The sequence below is a fragment of the Pygocentrus nattereri genome, chromosome 19 (assembly GCF_015220715.1).
Source record: "Pygocentrus nattereri isolate fPygNat1 chromosome 19, fPygNat1.pri, whole genome shotgun sequence".
NCBI classification, from domain to species: Eukaryota; Metazoa; Chordata; class Actinopteri; order Characiformes; family Serrasalmidae; genus Pygocentrus; species Pygocentrus nattereri.
In genome coordinates this window covers 18,005,122-18,024,447 of record NC_051229.1, presented here as the reverse complement: position 1 = coordinate 18,024,447, position 19,326 = coordinate 18,005,122, and the positions used below count along the sequence as shown (strand labels likewise).

Genomic DNA, 19,326 nt, shown 5'->3' with positions numbered 1-19,326 from the left:
TTCTCCTATACAATCTCTCCTTCCCTCACAAACTGTCATATTGTTTCACCTGTTCTCAAAATCACCCTTAGAAACGGTCACATATGCAAGCTCTTAATTATGTTGTTACTGCAGTTCAATATTAACAGTTAGACTGAAGCTCAGCTGCTCACATGCCGTATGGTGCTACAGAAGCCATTATTGCAATCCTTTCGATCAAATACAGCCTTTAAGAGTCCCTAAAGGTGCAATGAATCACTTATCACCATCATAGTTTTTCTTTGTTTTAGTTAGTTCCTTTTATTTATCATGCCATTATTTGGCATGGTAAGCAGAAATGAGAGCAACACACCAGGTGACAGAGTTGAGTTTGGTCATAGCTGAGCTACAGACTTGGAGCAAAGGACTGAGGCACATTTGGAGACAGAGGCTCGAGAACTACCCTGGAAGTGGCTCGGCAGAACCCTGCTTGACTGGTGCCATCTACCCTCCTGGACCCTGTACAGATCTCAGAAGACATGTTGCAAGGCAACAAGACAGCTGAAACTGTGATCACTTCCACTCCATGGAATGTGGCTTTCAGTCCACAGTGTAAAAGTTCACTGGCCAGAATTAACTTCACCCCTATTCTAGACTGCCTGGGAGGGCCCACAATGCTGTTCCCCTCTGCATCAATTGCCAGAACTAACCACAAGCAGTCTTTTCACAAATTGTGCACAGAGCACTTTATCATGTGAATTCTCATGCATCTTTGCTCTTTTAGCTTCCATGGCTGTGCAGAACAGGGTGCAGTTTGTACTCTGAGGCGAGGTGACATGGACGCCTGGCATGTACTTGTGATGTATTCTACACTAAACTAGTTAGAATTTATTTTTTGTAATGCAAACCCACACAGCTCTCCTTTTTACAAAATGACCAATTGTGAACAATGCTTACAACCAAATTCTCAGTGAGTCATCTTATATGAACTCTAAAAAGAAAGAATGGTGCAGTAACTTAGACACAACCAAGCATCCCTGCTGTAAGCCATCCTTGGACAGTTCCCTTCCAGCTCTCTACGTGACTCACCACCTTGCAGGACTGTCAGAATATTTTAGCACTCCCTATCTGACAGGCACACCACGGCTGCTCATTTAGACAAAGAGAAAGCATGCATGGCAGCAGATGACCTAGTGTCTGATGGCCCCTGATTAGCAGTTCTCATTAAATTATGAGCAAGGTTTCCTGGTATGGAAATGACAAATCAGTGAGCACTTTGTTGCTTTTTAAATGGAATGGCCAACAAGGTTCATGTGCAGCCTGGTTAGCGTTGCATTTTGCATCATCTTGTTCGCAGTAAGTACATTATTCTGTGAAGTTTTACTGTAATACAGGAAACAGAACTGTCCACACGTTTTAGAAATAAGAGTAGGATGTATTAAAAGGGTTTAAATGTTTTGTATAAACAATGTATAATTCACTTCACAGTCAACTAAATGGAAATACACTATATTGCCAAAAGTTTTCTCTCACACATCCAAATCCTTGAATTCAGGTGTTCCAATCACTTCCATGGTCACAGGTGTATGAAACCAAGCACCTAGGCATGCAGACTGTTTCTACAAACATTTTTGAAAGAATGGGTCACTCTCAGGAGCTCAGTGAATTCCAGCGTGGTATTGTGACAGGACACCACCTGTGCAACAAGTCCAGTTGTGAAATTTCCTCACTACTTTTCCACAGTCAACTGTCAGTAGTATTATAACAACATGGAAGCAATTGGGAACGACAGCAACTCAGCCACAAAGCTGTAGGCCAAGTAAAATGACACAGCGGGGTCAGCAGATGCTGACTTTCCACAGAGTCAATCACTATAGACCTCCAAAGATCACGTAGCCTTCAGATTAGCTGAAGAACAGCGTGTAGAGAGCTTCATGGAATGGGTTTCCACGGCTGAGCAGCTGCATCAAAGCCTAAAATCACCAAGCGCAATGCAAAGCATCGAATGCAGTGGTGTAAAGCGCGGCCACTGGACTCTAAAGCAGTGGAGAGGTGTTCTCTGAAGTGACGAATCACACTTCTCTGTCTGGCAATCTGAAGGACGAGTATGAGTTTGGCAGTTGCCAGGAAAACAGTACTTGTCTGACTGCATCGTGCCAAGCATAAAGTTTGGTGGAGGGGGGATTATGGTATGAGGTTGTTTTTCAGGAGTTGGGCTTGGCCCCTTAGTTCCAGTGAAAGGAGCTCTTAATGCTCCAGCAGACCAAGAGATTTTGGACAACTTCATGCTCCCAACTTTGTGGGAACAGTTTGGGGACGGCCCCTTCTTGTTCCAACATGACTGCGCACCAGTGCACAAATCAAGGTCCATAAAGACGTGGATGAGTGAATTTGATGTGGAGGAACTTGACTGGCCGACCTCAACCCGATAAAAGACCTCTGAGATGAATTAGACCGGAGACTGAGAGCCAGGCCTTCTCGTCCAACATCACTGTCTGACCTCACAAATGCCCTTCTGGAAGAATGGTCAAAAATTCCTATACACACACTCCTAAACCTTATGGAAAGCCGTCCGAGAAGAGTAGAAGCTGTTATAGCTGCAAAGGGTGGGTCAACATCGTATTAAATCCTATAGATTAAGAATTGGATGTCACTCAAGTCCATATGCATGTGAAAGCAAACAAGCAGTGTAGTAGTAGTATAGTAGTGTATGGCAGTGTAGTATATATGGGAACTTGGCTCAAAAATTGCTCATTTTGAACCGTTTTTGTGATTTCACAAAAACTACTGCATTTACATACATCCATCTACTCAGCCTCCAGCAGTTTAGTTCTGCCCATTCACGCTGATGATATAAGGCGTGTTTCAGCCCAGACTGCTTTTTGAGTACAGAGCGGCCAATCAGTTACAACAGACTTTCACAGGTTATAATAACTTTACATAGGCCAGCGTTAAAGGCACAATAATTAAAAGCAGTCTGTTTAATTGTACATGACAAAAATGGGTAATTTAATAATTAATGTCTTTTTTAGTGAATAAACCCACATAAACATCATAAACAAATAAGTAGTCATCAAGGCATTAAACAAAACAAAAAACAATACCACAAGAAACGTACGATGTGAGCTCTTTAAGACAACTATCTTAGGTGAACAAGTTCTAGCACTAACAAGTTTCTGTGTGTATTCAGCAGGGGGTGTGTGTTAAAAGTCATGTCAGGGCTGGTGCTGAAGCTGCGTGCTTTAGTCTCATTAGGCATTTTGCAACGGGTGGTGCATGTGCATGTTCAGACAGACCACTGAGCTAAGAGATGTATAGGACAGAGAATATGTATTCCACAGCTTTACTACAGCTCCCCCTTTAGCTTTTCTATGCATTTCTTCAGCAGGACATGGAGTTGATGGATCTATTAAATTTTGTAAGCCATCAGATTGAGAAGTTGAGCCATAGTTATATGTGGTAGAGGGATAATTTCCTCTTTTACAGTTGATCCTCTGAGATTTTATTGACATCCAGATCGGCCATGTCGGTTACAGGCCAGACTATCTACTGTTTTACACCAAATTCAGGGGTGCTCTGATCAATTTAGACCCGTCTGGATACATATTTCTGTGTTTTCCAGGCAGATGTTCTCATATTGAAAAAAAATGTTTTGACCACTGCTATTTGCTGTATTTAATCTCCATAACAGAGATCTCCGCCCAGATATTAAACACTTTGAATTGCAAAATGAAAAATGGATGGTTTAGAACAACTCATCAGACCTTGTAAAACTTCCAACTCCATACGCAACCTGAGAGAACACTGTTAGGATGAGAAGGATAGTAAAATTGAGTGAGTGAGATCCAACAAGCTCATTAAGGGGCAACTACAATGGCAGCTACAAGTGTGAAGCACTACTTTATATTCTTATAAGATATATCAACTTTAGAAATCTTTTTTTTTTTAAAGACCTTTTAACACCGTGGTGATTCTCACAGCACTGAATATAACCTTAGGTTACTTCTCCTTGTTTGATAGAAGGTAAATGACGCCAGAATCTTTTCTGTCCAACACAAATGAAAACTACACTACCCTACCTCCTCAAGTACAATAATCCCATCCCAATAGAGCTGAAGTCATTTCAGAGGTAGGCGATAAGACAAAAATTTATCACCACAATACTTCAAAATGTTTTCATAAGCCTCGTAATGTATTGCAATATTTAGTTCAATAAGTTGGAACAAAGAGTGCCGTATTTAAACAAATATCAAAACTATGAATACAACTATTGACATACTATTTAATAAAACAGGCAGCCGTTCTGTAAGTACTGACAATATCAACAATATACTCAGAAAAGCATACTGAGACATAATTATCACGATAATGATGACTACCATTATTCTGCCCACCCCTAAGTCATTTTACTACTTCATTTCCCACTATGAAGTCATTTTATAATAGAACCTCTGCACATATGTGAAAAATGAGTGCTTCACAAGGAAGGTGAAAATAGACAATGAATGCTCTTTACAAGGCCATTAAAATGTACACTTATACAGATAAAAATGCAACAAATATAAAAAGGCTGCTTTGGTATGGTTACCAAATTCAAGACTCATAACTCTACCTCTCCCACTGTCCATGGCTTACCACTACCTTCCTTCCTGCTGTTTCCTCTGTACTGTTCACACTTTCGTCTCCTCTTCATCTCTGCATGGGTTTCTTTCTTATTTATCTTTTCATATTGAGCTATCCTTCCCGTCACTTCTCTCTCTCCATTCCACTACCCTCCCCCCAACAGTTCATCTCGTCTCCCACATTTCCCACCAGAGACACTCCATCCCGCCTATAATCTGAGATACCATCTAAAAGCGAGCACAAAACTGCAGCACAGCCAGACCATTCCCCCTACAGCCAAGTATGGGCCCTAATTGCTCAATTTGAAGAGACATGGTTTCACCACAGTTCAGCTCCAATGTCCAGGCTAAACAAAACATATTAGTAAGGGCTGCAGGCAATGTACAATGCACTATATGCCTAAAAGTATGTGAACACAGGACCACTATATGGGTTTGTGGGGCATTTGCCTCTCCAAGCAGCCATGTATAAGGTAGTAGTGGGTGGTATTCTGTTAGCAAGGGATGTGGCTGAAACACGTAAACTCAGTAATTAAGATTAGTGTCCACATACCTTTAGCCATACAGGATGCATTGCAGTCACCTGCTGATTCAGTTTACTTACATTGCCAGGCTTGGACAATATTTTAGCAAAGCAAAAAACTCACTCTGCTGACTCTGAGTCTACTCAATTTATTAGCATGACAAGAGCCCATTTACACTTGGCTACTTCATGCATCTTCGGCTGACCTGACTGCTATCTGATGGTTTCCTTTACACTTGGCCTGTTCACCAAGACACAGTGGAGATAGATTATCCAACTGCTCAAACACTTCAGGAGGCAATTTGTGATGCAATGCAATCTCAGCTAAGCCAAGTGTGATTGGATCCGTGTCTTCAAGTCCCAAACTGAACTGCGTTGTTAAAGAAACTTAATTACTAATTAAGCAGCATACTTAGTTTTAACCACAACAAATGCGTACGCACACAGCGGCTATGCAATCACTCGTCCCACTACTTTTTGTCCATCTGGAGCATTAAAAGCTATTTCCAATAGGGAGCAGGTCAGGGCTGTATTACTCCCAGCTAGCACGGGATTTCCTACCTTTATTACTTCTTCTAATTTACACAGCAATGAGTACACAAGGAGCATGATAACAGCTAAGGTAACTATAGTACTGTTTATCTTGGGAAACAGTCCACAGACGTAGCAACAAACAAGCACAGATAACAACATACAAACAGTGCATATCAGGCTGACATTAGCTGAGTGGCTGAGTTAGGGATGTTTTAAATGAAAAAGAAGCAGTTTCTCAGTCACCTCCTGCTATGTAATTTATTTCATATGAAACAGTCCACCAAGGTAGCAGTCATAAAGGAATGACCAGTCATTTGGGTTACCCTTAGCCTAACACTGGGATGTAATGGAATAAAAGTACTTGGAATATGTAATCAGAACACAGAAATGAACTATTTGTATTCAGTCCAAGTTACATTTTTCAGTCCAAGTATTTTTTACATATTAGGAGAATATTTATCCACTAACTTTAAAAATATATACCAACTTTAAAAGAAACACCATCAATGCCTGTTTACTATTTTATAACCAGCGCACGGCATGTAAAGAAGAACTCAATAAATGGCTTCCTCACAAACACTGAAGATCTTGTTAAAGCCTGAGTAAACTGATAAAATCATTGTGATCACTTATTAATCTCAGCCTGACTGAACTTTTGCAGTAAACATGTTCATGAGTGATAAGCTTAGCATCAGTGTCGTACTAGATGTGTGCATGTGTTTCATGGCAAGTTACATGCATGCAATTAACTGAAAATCACATCTATCTACTCTATATTCAAATTCACAAGATTTTGTCACTGGGCTATGGTGAATTGTTTGCTTAGCTTGTAAAACTTGGCTTATGAGTTATGGAAGTACTGAAGGACTGAAGGAGGCGATGAGAGCAAAAATAATACTGAGAATTTTGTCTTTTGTGAGTTTTGTGAATATTTCATGAAACATATCAAAAGAGGAATCACATGAAGAAAACTGGCAACCAGTTACGTATTGTAATGTAATGCATTTCTACATTTAGGACAGCGTATTCAAAATTTGACCATTACCACTTTTTCAAACAATTCTGCCCAACACTGGTCTTACATCACCACCAGATAGATTGGCACAATTCACTACAAGTATATGAGCAGTTAAAGTTATATTCAAGTATAATGCAGCCCCAAGACTCTGGCCAAGCTCACCAGCAAAGGCTTTGGAGATGTTCTCCTTCTTCCATTCCCAGGGTTGGTCGTACTCGTCCGCTGGCCTTTCATCATCCTGGGGCAATCGGCTCCCTCTTTCATCGTCTTGAGAGGCGGCAGCCCGGTGGCGGCTCCGCTCCTCGTATGGACTGTCATATAGCTGAGGGCTGCCTCGAGAGCCAGAGCGGCTGGGCTCTGAACTGTGTTGTAGCTCTGCATGGAAACAAAAAGTCCACAAGATTTTAGATAAAGAACTTTTATCCTACTGGCAACAGTAATAACACAGTATGCTGTGCATTTGCAACCACAACACTATAATTAGGTAGTAATTAAGTGTTTTATTAAATCGTTGTTAAGAGCCTATTAATGTCTCCAAAAAGCAAAGACATTTACTTTTCTGTCTACACTTACTACAAACTCTTCACAGAGACTGTGAGAAGCTGCACTGTGTGAACAAGCAAACCAGTTTAACTAGCACTTGTCTCTCTCTATCATTCTTTCTCTTCACTCTTTCTTTCTCCCCTCCTTCTCACTCTTTTGCTTTCTTCTTCACTCTAACATTCTCTCTCTCTCTCTCTCTCTCTCTCTCTCTCTCTCTCTCTCGCTGTCTCTGAGCGGAACAGTTTCTTAACCTGAACAATGGCAACAAGCAAATGTTTGATTTGCAGTTAACTAACAAAAATTTTGCAATATCACCTATAATACCAATGATGAGATGAATAAAAGCAGAAAATAACAATAATACTAATAATTTGTGCATATGGCAATCTAGTACTAAAGTACATGTACTTACTATTAAATGTACATTATTATAAACAAAATTGCAACAATTTTATATTTGATTTCAAGATATATTACACTGTGCTTTTGTTTTATACATATAATCAAACTACACAATCAGATCATTCTGCTGTCTTATACAAAAACTAAGATGTTTTGTTTATTTCAGATTTTATTTATACAGTTGTGGTTATTTTAACACTAAAGTTTAGTCAGTAGGGGGAGCAGCGCAGTCACTTCTTGACCTCAAACTCCGTCTACAAGCACAGGCACTGGCTCACCAGCTGCTAAATGCTGTTTTATTGGCTCCGTACCAAAACATATACATATGGTGTACATCATATAAATTCTACATAATTGAGATACTGGCAGGTTGCCTCTTGATTTCAGGCCCTGAAGCTGATTCGTCAATTGAGCTAAAAACTCGACTTGTTATTCACTGAACTAAAATTTAATGCAAAGAAGTTTGTATGGCATTAACGGCGGTCAAATCTGCCCCCTCAAACCCGATGAGAGGAATTCCCACCTCAAAAGCTCGTACTGAAATATTGTTACCAATTAATTTCCTCCAAAACAAAAATACTAGCTCTTTCTAATGACTGGAAGCTCACCACAGGTGTGCTTAGTATGCATCATGGAAGCAAAATGAAATGTGTGACTACAAAGCACTTTACACTAAGCATAATTTGTTTTTAATGTGATACTAAGGCTTTTGTACAATCTTGCAACTTTTAACATGTATCTGGATAAAAGTGGCAAAAAAAATCCAACTTCAGGTTTTCAGGTTTTTTTCAACATTTTTGTTGCAGCATCTGCAGAGAAAATATTGGTGACAAATGCTTCCTATTATATCTCCACCACCTATCAGCACTCTACCCATTTTCAGAAATGGCCTGAACTCAGCAAGAGTGAAAACAACTTGGCACTAATGCTGCAAGAAGCTCTTCATATGCAGTTATAAGCTCTGTGGAAGCTTACTCTCCTGGTGAAATATACCCTACACAAATTCTTTCTGGACCGCTACAGAGACCCTCCTAAGTGAATACTCTTCCGGGTAATGCAGCCCTGTTCTTTAAATGGCTCTGCTAATGTAGCTCTTTATGTCCTCCATACATCTATGTAACTCTCCATGGCTGCTGTGGAAAGCACATCACCAGTAATGACTCTCTGGGCTTCAAAGGGCTCCATGTAGCTGCTGCTGTTCTCTACAGAGCTGTGATCCCAGGCAGGTTGGGCCCGCTGGTCTGGACGAGCGTCAAATGGATCAGAGTAATCCGTGTCCCCCACTGCTGGAGCAGACGGAACCACCTGGTGAGGACAGGGAGGGAAGGAGAGAGAAAGAAAAAAAAGAGAGCATAAGATTAAGAATTGTCTGTGGACAAAAGATAGATGGACAGAAAAGGAGGCTACAGGGAGGGGGATTAAGCTGTGCCTGAGGGTAAAGAAACACAAAACCTAAGTCTTGGTGCTTATTAGTGAAAAACAAAGAAACAATAATTGAGTAGGAGACACTTTTCCCCCAAATGTAGGCCAGTAGCCAAGATGCGTTTGGTGTTGGAGGTTCAGTGCTTTAGTTTCACACTGGAGCTACAAGACTGCTGTAGCTAACAATTAATGAGAAGCTAAAGACACCAATTAACTACAGATGTACATGATTATTCAAATAATTATTCATCAACAAACAGACAATTATTTTACTGATTGGTTTAAAAATACAACCAAAAAAGAAATCAGAAGAATTAAATTTTATTTCATTTCCAATAAACAACAGTTCCCATCTGAACAGACAGATTTATCACTCAAGTTGAGGAATGTGTTTGACTTGTATGCATGAAGGTGCCAGATAGACCAGCTTAATTAAACACATACTCTAGGTAAAAACTGTGCATTCAGCAGCACTTTATAAGAGGCTGACAGCACAACTACAACAATATTAACATCCACAAGCGATAAGAGCTATGAACTATTATCTGAGACAAAGTGTGATGCATGGCAGAGTGAGCAAATGAGTGTGTAAAATTAGAAAGAAGTGATGGATGGCGATGGTTTTCGAGAGATACTGAGGTACACTGAGCCAAAGCTAGCCTTAGTAATGGCATTTATGTTTATTTTAACTTGGACTAGTAATGAAGGGATAAATGTTAATTTACAGCCTTAGAACATTGAATTTTCAGTAGCCCATTCTTATATATAAGTCATTTTGTCAACTTAACTTCATAAGTTCATAAAATCATGAATATATTTTATTTGCCAAGTAGCTCTCAAAAGCCGTTACCATAGGTGGAAACCAACTGCCTGTTGTGCCCTCATGTGTGCAAATTTTAACTGACACATTGATCAAACAACTGTTTATTCATTTAATTCTTAATCATTAATAACCCCTACAAAATAGACTTGCTTATTTCAGACACTGTATTGTTATTTATCAAAATGGACAAAAGAATATCACATAGCTAAAAATAGCAGCAGGCACTGAAAGCCTGCGTTTTGTCTGCATGTTCATTCTTTTAGCCTGCAGTATGCCAACAGTGTAAGAAACGACTTCATAAAATTGAAATTATATAAAAGCTCTGCACTTTGAGGAAAGCATGTGAATTCAGTTATGCAGTTTGCAAAATGTTAAACTGGTGCCTAGTAGTTTGCATTAATTTTAGCTATATTCACTTTGTATTTCCAGAACCAAAGAAAGAAGCAAATACCTGACATTAACAATTTCTTGGCTAATCAACTAAACTTGCTGTGAAAATTGTATAATATTTGGCGAAGCGACCACTATAAGTATAGCTCAAGAATAAAAGATAAAAGAGGAAGAAGGGAGATGAAGAGCTATTCGATACTGATGCTCTGCTCTGAATGCTGAGTCTCGCCTGACGAAGGCCATCAGGGCTTTACTAGCTCTTTGCGTGCCCAAGCCTGGGTCAGCCCACAATGTCCACAGCAATCTGCTATAATGTGGGTGATGTTGCGTGGAGGTCGAGTGAGTTCAGGGCCAGTTTTAACCCACTTTTCAAGCAAAGTAATGTGTTTGTTTGCTTTCCCCCAGCTGCTGCTGCTGCTTGGTGAACTCGGTTTCCATTCTAGCAGTCATGTTTCGTTTCGCACGCGTGCCTGACCACTGATGTTGGAGTCAGCGAGACAGTGACCTTTGTCAGTGCACGGCTGACCTCATCATGGCCACTGGTTAAGATCCATCAGCTTCGCAAAATGACACAAATCAGTGCAGCATCCAAATGACTGAAAATTGCCAGAAACAGAGCAAGAATGTGTACAAACAAAGGCTCATTGTTGCCTATCTATAATTTAATTTATGGGTGAGCGCTCTCAGGAGTCAGTCAGGTCATCATTACTCGACAATCAACCTGTCTGGGTTAGCTGCTTGTGAACATCAGAACCATGAGGCTGAGGAGGAGCTATTAATATGCTTTAATCTAATGCTGGCTGCTTAAGCATTACAGAGGAAATGTGTCTAAAATCACAGCAGTTCCAGCAGGGATACAGATTATGCTCAGCTCCTCGGTTAATGAATACAAATCTCCCTGTCTGTCTCTCTTCACTTCAATATTTCATTACCTCCAAAGGATAATTACTAAGTAATGCACAGCTGCCATTGTGCTGTGTTCTGATAATAAAGCATGAGTGTGTGCACGCTGGAGCAAATTTATTGTGGCTTGATACTTTCCATGGGTCATACATTCAATTTACACCCAACCAAAGCCGAATAAAAAAATTGTGAAATGAAAAAAAAAAAATTTGCTGTACTGCTCCAACAAAGCCCTTGTGTATTTGTAGCAACTACTGCTTTAGAACATTGGCATAATAATTAGAATGGATGCGTTTGTTGTAGGGCTGCAACTATTGAATATTTTTAAAATATTATGTACAATATTCAAATATTCTCTCTTGTTCCACTTTAATGATTAAATGAAAAAAAATATTATTCATAATTAAACTTAAAATACTACAAGATAATGGAAAAAAAAACCATAACTAAAACAATTAGTACAATTTCATAGTAAGAAGCATAAAACGCTACTCCAAGGGATCCTACCTAATCTGGCAACCCTGATCAGGTTGCTTAGACTCAAAATTTCAGTGCTGTGTAGTGCACGAGAGCAGTCTTTTTTAACCACACTGTCATTTATTCTCAGAAACAAATGCAGTTGAAAGAATGCTAGCTAGCAATCTAGATGATAGAGAGTTACAGATAGTTAGGACAGGGTCCTGACTACTGCAGTGATATCACTGCTGCCTTGACAGGAAAAGACTGTTTGATACGATAAAGGGCTAATCACAAATCACTGTTGTTTTATTTTCCATTGGACTGATAACAACTAGTGCACTGCAGCATGTATTTAAAGTTTCATTGCAAGTTTGTGTTGTTGAGACTATCACCAATAACACTAATGATGATCATCTTGCTTCAAATCACTGAAATCATGCACTTTCTTGCATTAATAGCACTGGTGTGCTGCATGCATATTGATGGTTGCTGTTAATACAATACTTTTGGCATTACAAATATACCCTATTATGTATTATAAACCCTTATCCCAATCCACCTAATGAGTAAACTGTAACATACAATGCAGTGTTTGCGAAACTCTCTCAATTTGGAATGTGTTATTAATTTCAAATTACTAAGATTTTTTATTTTATGTGAAATATCAGGTGTAGTAGTAGGGCTATTAGGGAAACTTTAGGCTGATGCTTACAGCTGGTACATGTCAGGTACACATCTGCCGAGTCAGACAGAAAGGTTTATAAAATGTAGTAATTGAAAGAGAAAGGGAAAGTATCTAATTGTGTTTTTTGAGGCTTGAACGCTGGATGTAGTATACCTGACTGCCAGTTAACTGTGGTTTTGATGTCATGTTTAGTCTGGTTACCTGTCTTGTTCTCTCCCACAGTTTGTATTATAAAGTCATTGTTGATAATGTAGGCTATAACAAAAATGGCAAATCTCGGAATTTGCATTTGCACTATTTCAAACTGCAATTTCAACATAGCGTTTAATTTTTAAGCCCTAGGCAAGATCCACCTGTATCAACATTAAAAAGACTTGCCACTTATTTTTGTAGTGTTATAAGTGTGCCAAAATGACTAAAATGCAGATATTTTAGAGGAGAAACCAAGGGCTACCTAAAGGTTCTGGAAAACAATAAATACATCATCAAATATTAGTTTGGAATATCCCATTTTTAAAGCAAATGTCTGCCAATACCAAAATGATTTCAACATCATTGTGCATCCTTAACGGACAATTCTCAGCATCAACCATTCTGAGCACAGATTTATCAAACCTTAAGAATGCAATGCAAGCTCTATGACAGCCCATTGCTTTCAGTGGTTTAAAAATATACCTTTTTTTTCTCCAACCTTTCCACTGAATCCAAATGCTGAATAAACAGACTAACTTGCATTGCCAAATACCTACTGATGCCCAATATCTGCATGATAACTTGGCAAAAGCATCAGTCATATTTTCAGAGAATGTCAGGAAAAAGCTATATAATATAAATGTTCTTTAGCAGTGTTTTTGTATGGACACCATCAGAAACATTATTTTGTACTTGTTTATAGCACTTCTAGGCAAGCAGCTCAGACAGGAAAACAAAAGCTGTGGTCAAGCAGTAGTCTGTAGCTTCACAGCTAGAATATAGGCCCAATGAGATACAGACTATGGGGGCAGGGGGAGTGGTGTAAAGAACACCGCCACTGGACTCTGGAGCAGTGGAAATGTATTCTGTGGAGTCACGAATCATGCTTTTCTATCTGGCAGTCTGATGGATGAATGTGGGTTTGGTGAATGCCAGGAGAACATTATCTGCTTGACTGCACTGTGCCAACTGCAAAGTTTGGTGTAGGAGGGATAATGCTTTGGGGTTCATTTCCAGGGGCTGGCCTGGGTCCTTAGTTTCAGTGAAGGGAAATCTTAATGTTTCCAAGACATTTTAGACAATTGTACACTACTAACTTTGCGGGAAAGGTTTGGAGAAGGGCCTTTTTCTGTTCCAGCATGACACTTTTGGGATGAACTAGAACGGAGATTGCAAGACAGGCCCTCTCATCCAACATCAGTGTCTGAGCTCACAAATGCTCTTCTGCATGCAAAAATTCTCACAGACACTCCCAAATCTTGTAGAAAGAAAAAAATAAATTTAAAAGCGACAGGCCATGTATTACTGTGATTTTATCACAAGGAAGGGTGTTCTTTGCACTGTACCCAAAATTCCCTGTCAACATAAAATATGATGCAATACACATTTTTTCAGACAAAAATGTAAGTTATTGTTAATAATAATAATCAACATTAAGAAGCATTCTGCAAGAAATGTAGCTTCTTAGCATATGTATCGTTGCCAAGCAACCATGAACTTTGCTAAAGTGTAAACTAAGGCTATCATTACCCCAAGTGAAAGAGTTTTTCTTTTACCTCAGTAACAACCTGTACTAACATTAACAAAAAACAAATACCTTAAAAAGAATAACACCCACTACCATTGCCTTACCACAAAATACTGCGGTCACATTTGGCCACAATTTGGCCACGAATATTTTCACTTCTTCTTGTTAACCCATACTGCTGAGATGTTAAGTTCTGTCTACTAAATGTGCATGCATACCAGAAAATGCACCATGGTATTGGTCACAGGTATTGGTCTCTCCATCGTTGATACCGATGCTGCACACAAGTCCAAGTATCAGTGCTGAGACAGGTTGGTATTAGCATGTTTACCCAACCTATGTGGCCCAAGTTGCACAGGGACTGTATAAGCAATATGTAAAATTAATCAAATGAATACTTACAGGGGCATGAGGCTCCTCAAAGGACACAATGCTCAATGGGATCTTGCAGCGCCCGAATTCTTGAGATTCCACTTTTATCAGTCTGTGTTTAGGAGACACAATCTTGACCTCCACGCCGTTGGGCAGAACTGTCCCAAATGCAGGAAAGGGATCAGCAGCGCCCTGACCGTTCTGCGGCCGGTTATCTGAGGGTTCGTAAGGGTCTTCAAAGTCCAGTTCTTTCTGTGCACGGTAGGCCCGAAGTATCTCGCTCTCTGTGTAGTCTGGCTTGGGTGGCTGCGGAGGTCCTTTCCTGCTGCCAAAACTCAGGTAATCTTTCAACCACTTTGCCATGGGTCTGCACAGAGAGAAACAGGCTTAAGGCCATAGTCCAATTTACATGGTTTTCTCCCTTATCCCAAATGCAGCTGATCATTCAAGACATGTTAGGTGTCTGAAGCTGCTTCTTTAGATTTGCACTGGAAATATGAGATGAGGCTGCTTTTAAAACAGTGTAGCACTTGCATTCTGAAGCCAAAAATTGCCATTGCCAGTTACATTCTGGTGCTAACCAGTAGAAGCTGATACCTCAGCATTACGTCATAGTGTCACATATATTTATTGTTATTGTGATAAACAACATCATCAGTGACAACATCAAACACTGACAAGCTGCATATTTCACAACAAAGAGAGCATAATTAGTCCTGTTTAATAGAACTTATTGCAGTTCAGGGTGTGAAGTGTTGATTACAAATTTTTTATAGTAATTTTTGACATGGCATTTCTGGTTCTTTTTTGTCAGTTCCAAATGATCAGAAATGAGAAAAAATATCACGGCATATTGTGTATCAAAACACTGATATATTTTTGCCATATCACCAGCTACTACAGGGTTACAAACGCAACATATATTTTAGCGAATGAAGCGAGACGATATAACAATATTTACCATTATTGTGCTAAATTACTTCAATATGCTTTTTTCTGAGCACACTTAGGAAGTCTTCAGTACTTAAAGTGCACTAGCCAACTTCATGTTGCTTATGAAGAGAGTAAAGTTCGGCTTAACTGGATTTTTCGCAGTGCAGTCTGTGAAATGCTGATAAAAGATAACTGGAGTGTAGGGCTGAAACGATTATTCGAGTAACTCGAATAATTCGATCACAAAAAAAATTCTTTGCCTCGAGGCTTCGTTTAATTCATGTCACCAAAGTTCATCTATTTTAAACGTCACTGCTATCGTTTCACTCCCGCTTTGTAGACTACTGCGCAGCTCCTGTGTCATTGTTTTACACGGACTGTTATAACTGATGCAGTTTTCAAAGATTTATAAGGCGCCGCGATTTGTTTTGCTCTGTGTGGCAATGGCAGAAAATAAAGATACCGGTGTGCGTAAAAGGCTGAAAATGTCTAAAGTGTGGGACCATTTTATGCTGCGCAAGGCGGACAATGTAGTGCAGTATATACACTGTAAAACGGACCTGGCCTACCATAATAGTACTTCATCAATGCTGCAGCACCTGAACCCAAAGCATCCTCACGTGAACTGCACTTCTCCAAGCCGACTCGGAGCCTCTACAGCGTATGTTTACAATTGATAACTGATATGAACACCAGCGCTTGGTAGAACGTAACTTACAGTGTTTGTAATTATTTGTAGCCCGTGTTATGAGTCGATAGTGACCAGGCATAATAAGTAGCAAGACAGCAAACACACCAAGATCTCACTGATGCAATTTATCTCTCCTCATCTCTCCCTCCTGCACACTCACTCACTCACTCACTCACTCACTCACTCACTCACTCACTCACTCACTCACTCACTCACTCACTCTGATAGGTTACATCTCAAAACACGCCTTCCTCATACACAAGGTAGTAATAATAAATGCAACAGAAGGACAAATTCATTTATGACTACATTCCCTTTTTCCTTTTTTTATTCAGATAAAAATAAGGACAAATAGACTAACCTATGTTTGTGAAGCTGTATTTCATAGTTTTTTTTCATGTACATCATAAAAGTTTCACAGAAAGGTTGAATAAATGGGCTTAGTCCTGGAGAAAATAAGCCCATGGTTTTAAGCTTTGATCTAGTAAAAGTGTAGAGTTTGAATAAAAACCTTTTTTATGAGATAGAACAGCCAACTGCTCGCTCATTTTTAAAGACCTTTCATGCTGCATAACACTATTGTTATAGTTGTTTAAAAACACAAAAGCGTGACTTATCCGATTACTCGATGAAAAAAAAAAATCGACAGAATACTCGTTTCCAAAAATATTCGATATTTGCAGCCCTACTGGAGTCACAGATGTTTTGAAAGTCTTTTAAAAATGTGATGATACTGGTGCTTTTTTGTCTGTTCCAGCTTTTCAGATGCAAGAAAAAAAATACATATTTTGGCATGTTGTGTATGGCAAAAATTTCTTGTGACATTATATTTTTTGCTATATCACTCAGCATCACCTGAAAGTTCTGCTCTTCCAGAACATGACAAATCTTATCTAATCACATCCAAAACATCATATTTCTTTTTTTTAAGCAGTACAACTATGACATGAACATGTATAGCACTGTGCATCCCTACAAAAACTCTACCACAGTTAAACACTAAATATGTACCTAGTGGGTGTGACTCACTATAAATTCTACACTGACTGAATTTTTTGTCCTCACTTAGCTGGCAGAACAGGCTTAAAGTTTTATATACACATTGTACACATGTATACATATCGTACACTGATTTTAAAATGGCAAACAAGCATTGATGGCATTTCTTTTAAAATGGTGTGTGTGTGTGTATGTATGTATGTGTGTGTGTGTGTGTGTGTATGTATATATATATATATATATATATATATATATATATATATATATATATATATACATATATATATACACACACACACACACACACACACACACACACACACACACACACACACACACACACCATTTTCTCAATAAATTGCTTCTTTACAAGCAAAGATCCAGTTAAAGTTTGAGTAGACCGATAAATCGATTTGATCAGTTATTAATCTCAGTGTGACGGAACTGAACGGTCTCCACAGCAGTGAACATGTTCACCAGAGATAAGCCTGGCATGCTGTCCTCGACTTCATGTGTTTCATGAAAAAATACCTACGTTAAGCCAATGTTTCATAAAAAATATCAAAAGAAGAATGACTTGAGGGAAACGGCCAACCAGTAACATTGAGAAACAGTGTGAATTAAATGTGAAAAGGTTTTCCCCTTGTGTCTTATCAATACGTATTCTAAATGTATTAACTTCTCGGTGCTGTGTGATGGAATACACTGAAGGCAGTGAATTCAGTATTCAGCCATTAGAAGTGTTCTGGCCAACACTAACTTACAGTTATGCGTAAAGATTAGATACCTTTAATACGCCCGGTTCATCGATGCCTTAGAACATCTAACTTCTGTCTGTGGCGGCCTAGAAAACAGGAGAAAAAGAACTTTCACAACTCACATGGACTTGGACCCACAGAGGACAACGCCTCCATAGCCAGACTTGCCCGAACCCTTTACATTCCTTCATTTATGACTGCTTCACATGTCGCCTTCGGCGGGTTTTCCTGCTCTTTTCTGGCGCAACGTTTTATTCTTAAACTCAGCCTAGTTCGACCACCTTCAGGTAGTTTATTTTATTCAAAAAACAAGCCCTGACATTTATGACCCAGCTCCCAAAAGTTTCCTCTGTGTCCACTTGTATTCCAACTGCTAGCCAGCTAGGCTAACCGGACAACTTACACTTTGTGCACCTTGACCCGCCACAGTAGGAATTATCGGCCATTACAAGCCAACATTTATCCTCAAGTCTTTAACCCGCTGCAGATATTTATTTCCATTCAGTGCACAACTTCCCACACCTTTAATTCACAATATCATGCTAGCAAGGTTGTTAACATACACCATTCACTCAGACCGTGCTAGCTAGCAACAAGCTAGCCCAAATATTTAACGCTGCCGTTCGAAATAACAGAAACCACGAAAAGCTAGTTACAAAGGGAAAGCAGGTGAAATGGGCAAGGACAAGTGCAGTAAATTATTAATGCAACCAAATTTGTGTGAACAAATTTTAATTCAATCAGTCGACAGCGAACTACACTCCTCTATAACCAGCTATTGTAACTAGCAAACCTCACAAACCCCATCACCAGATTCCCAAAACGCCACCGCCGACACTGACAACAGATTACACTTCATCTGCGCTAAGGGTAAGTTACTTCACTAGATTACTCCACTCACCTTACAGTCACTTGCCGAGGGAGAGCTACAAGCAGCTAAAAATAAGGCACTTCTGAATGAACTCTGGTGCCCATCTCTCTCTCTCTCTCTCTCTCTCTCTCTCTCTGGCTGCCTAACCCGAGTGTGGAATACGATATGGCAGCCAGCCGGTTAAAACACAGTCTGCAGTGAGTTGTAGGAAAGCCCACAGGCTGCTCCAGTCTCCTTTGTTCTGTATGGAAATGTCATCCAACAACATGTGCCGTCCTATTTTATTTATTTATTTATTTTTTTCTCTTCAGCTTGAATTTCTAATATTTGTGGTGTTTCTATCCAAAGTTCCTCAGTCTCAGACATTCAGTTTGAACAAGTACAAATGTTATACAGTATTTTTAGAATCCACTGCAAATGGCTTTGCACATGATCATATTGTCTTTAACAAATTATGAATTAAATATACATGAATATAATTATATTATATTATTATTCATGTATGTTAATTTCACACCCACTTGTAATGTGAGGAGATTCTATTAAAGGTTACAGTAAACAGTGTTCAGTTAACAAGGTTTCACCAGTGGATTGAGTTTTACAGTGGTGCTGATAGGAACCAGGAGCCACAATGTCTATAACACACATCCTCCACTGAACCCACACGTCTGCTGAGTTTTCAGATATATGATATGTTGAT

The 19,326-nt window shown here is 39.3% G+C and overlaps 1 protein-coding gene across 2 annotated transcripts in view; it reads right to left on the bottom strand.

Moving 5' to 3' along the window:
* Positions 1 to 18,808, bottom strand: part of shda (Src homology 2 domain containing transforming protein D, a) — a 30,313-nt gene extending 11,505 nt beyond the window's left edge. The window contains exons 1-5 of one of the 2 annotated variants that reach the window (XM_017697200.2): positions 18,657 to 18,808; positions 17,785 to 17,841; positions 14,405 to 14,741; positions 8,752 to 8,905; positions 6,818 to 7,030 (exon numbers count right to left, since the gene is read on the bottom strand). In XM_017697200.2, the coding sequence (XP_017552689.2) occupies positions 6,818 to 7,030; positions 8,752 to 8,905; positions 14,405 to 14,737 (700 nt within the window). In that variant the 5' untranslated portion in view covers positions 14,738 to 14,741; positions 17,785 to 17,841; positions 18,657 to 18,808. The remainder of the gene's footprint in view (positions 1 to 6,817; positions 7,031 to 8,751; positions 8,906 to 14,404; positions 14,742 to 17,784; positions 17,842 to 18,656) is intronic. The other variant, XM_037531220.1, reaches the window with a different exon arrangement.
* Between the last annotated feature and the right edge of the window lie 518 nt (positions 18,809 to 19,326).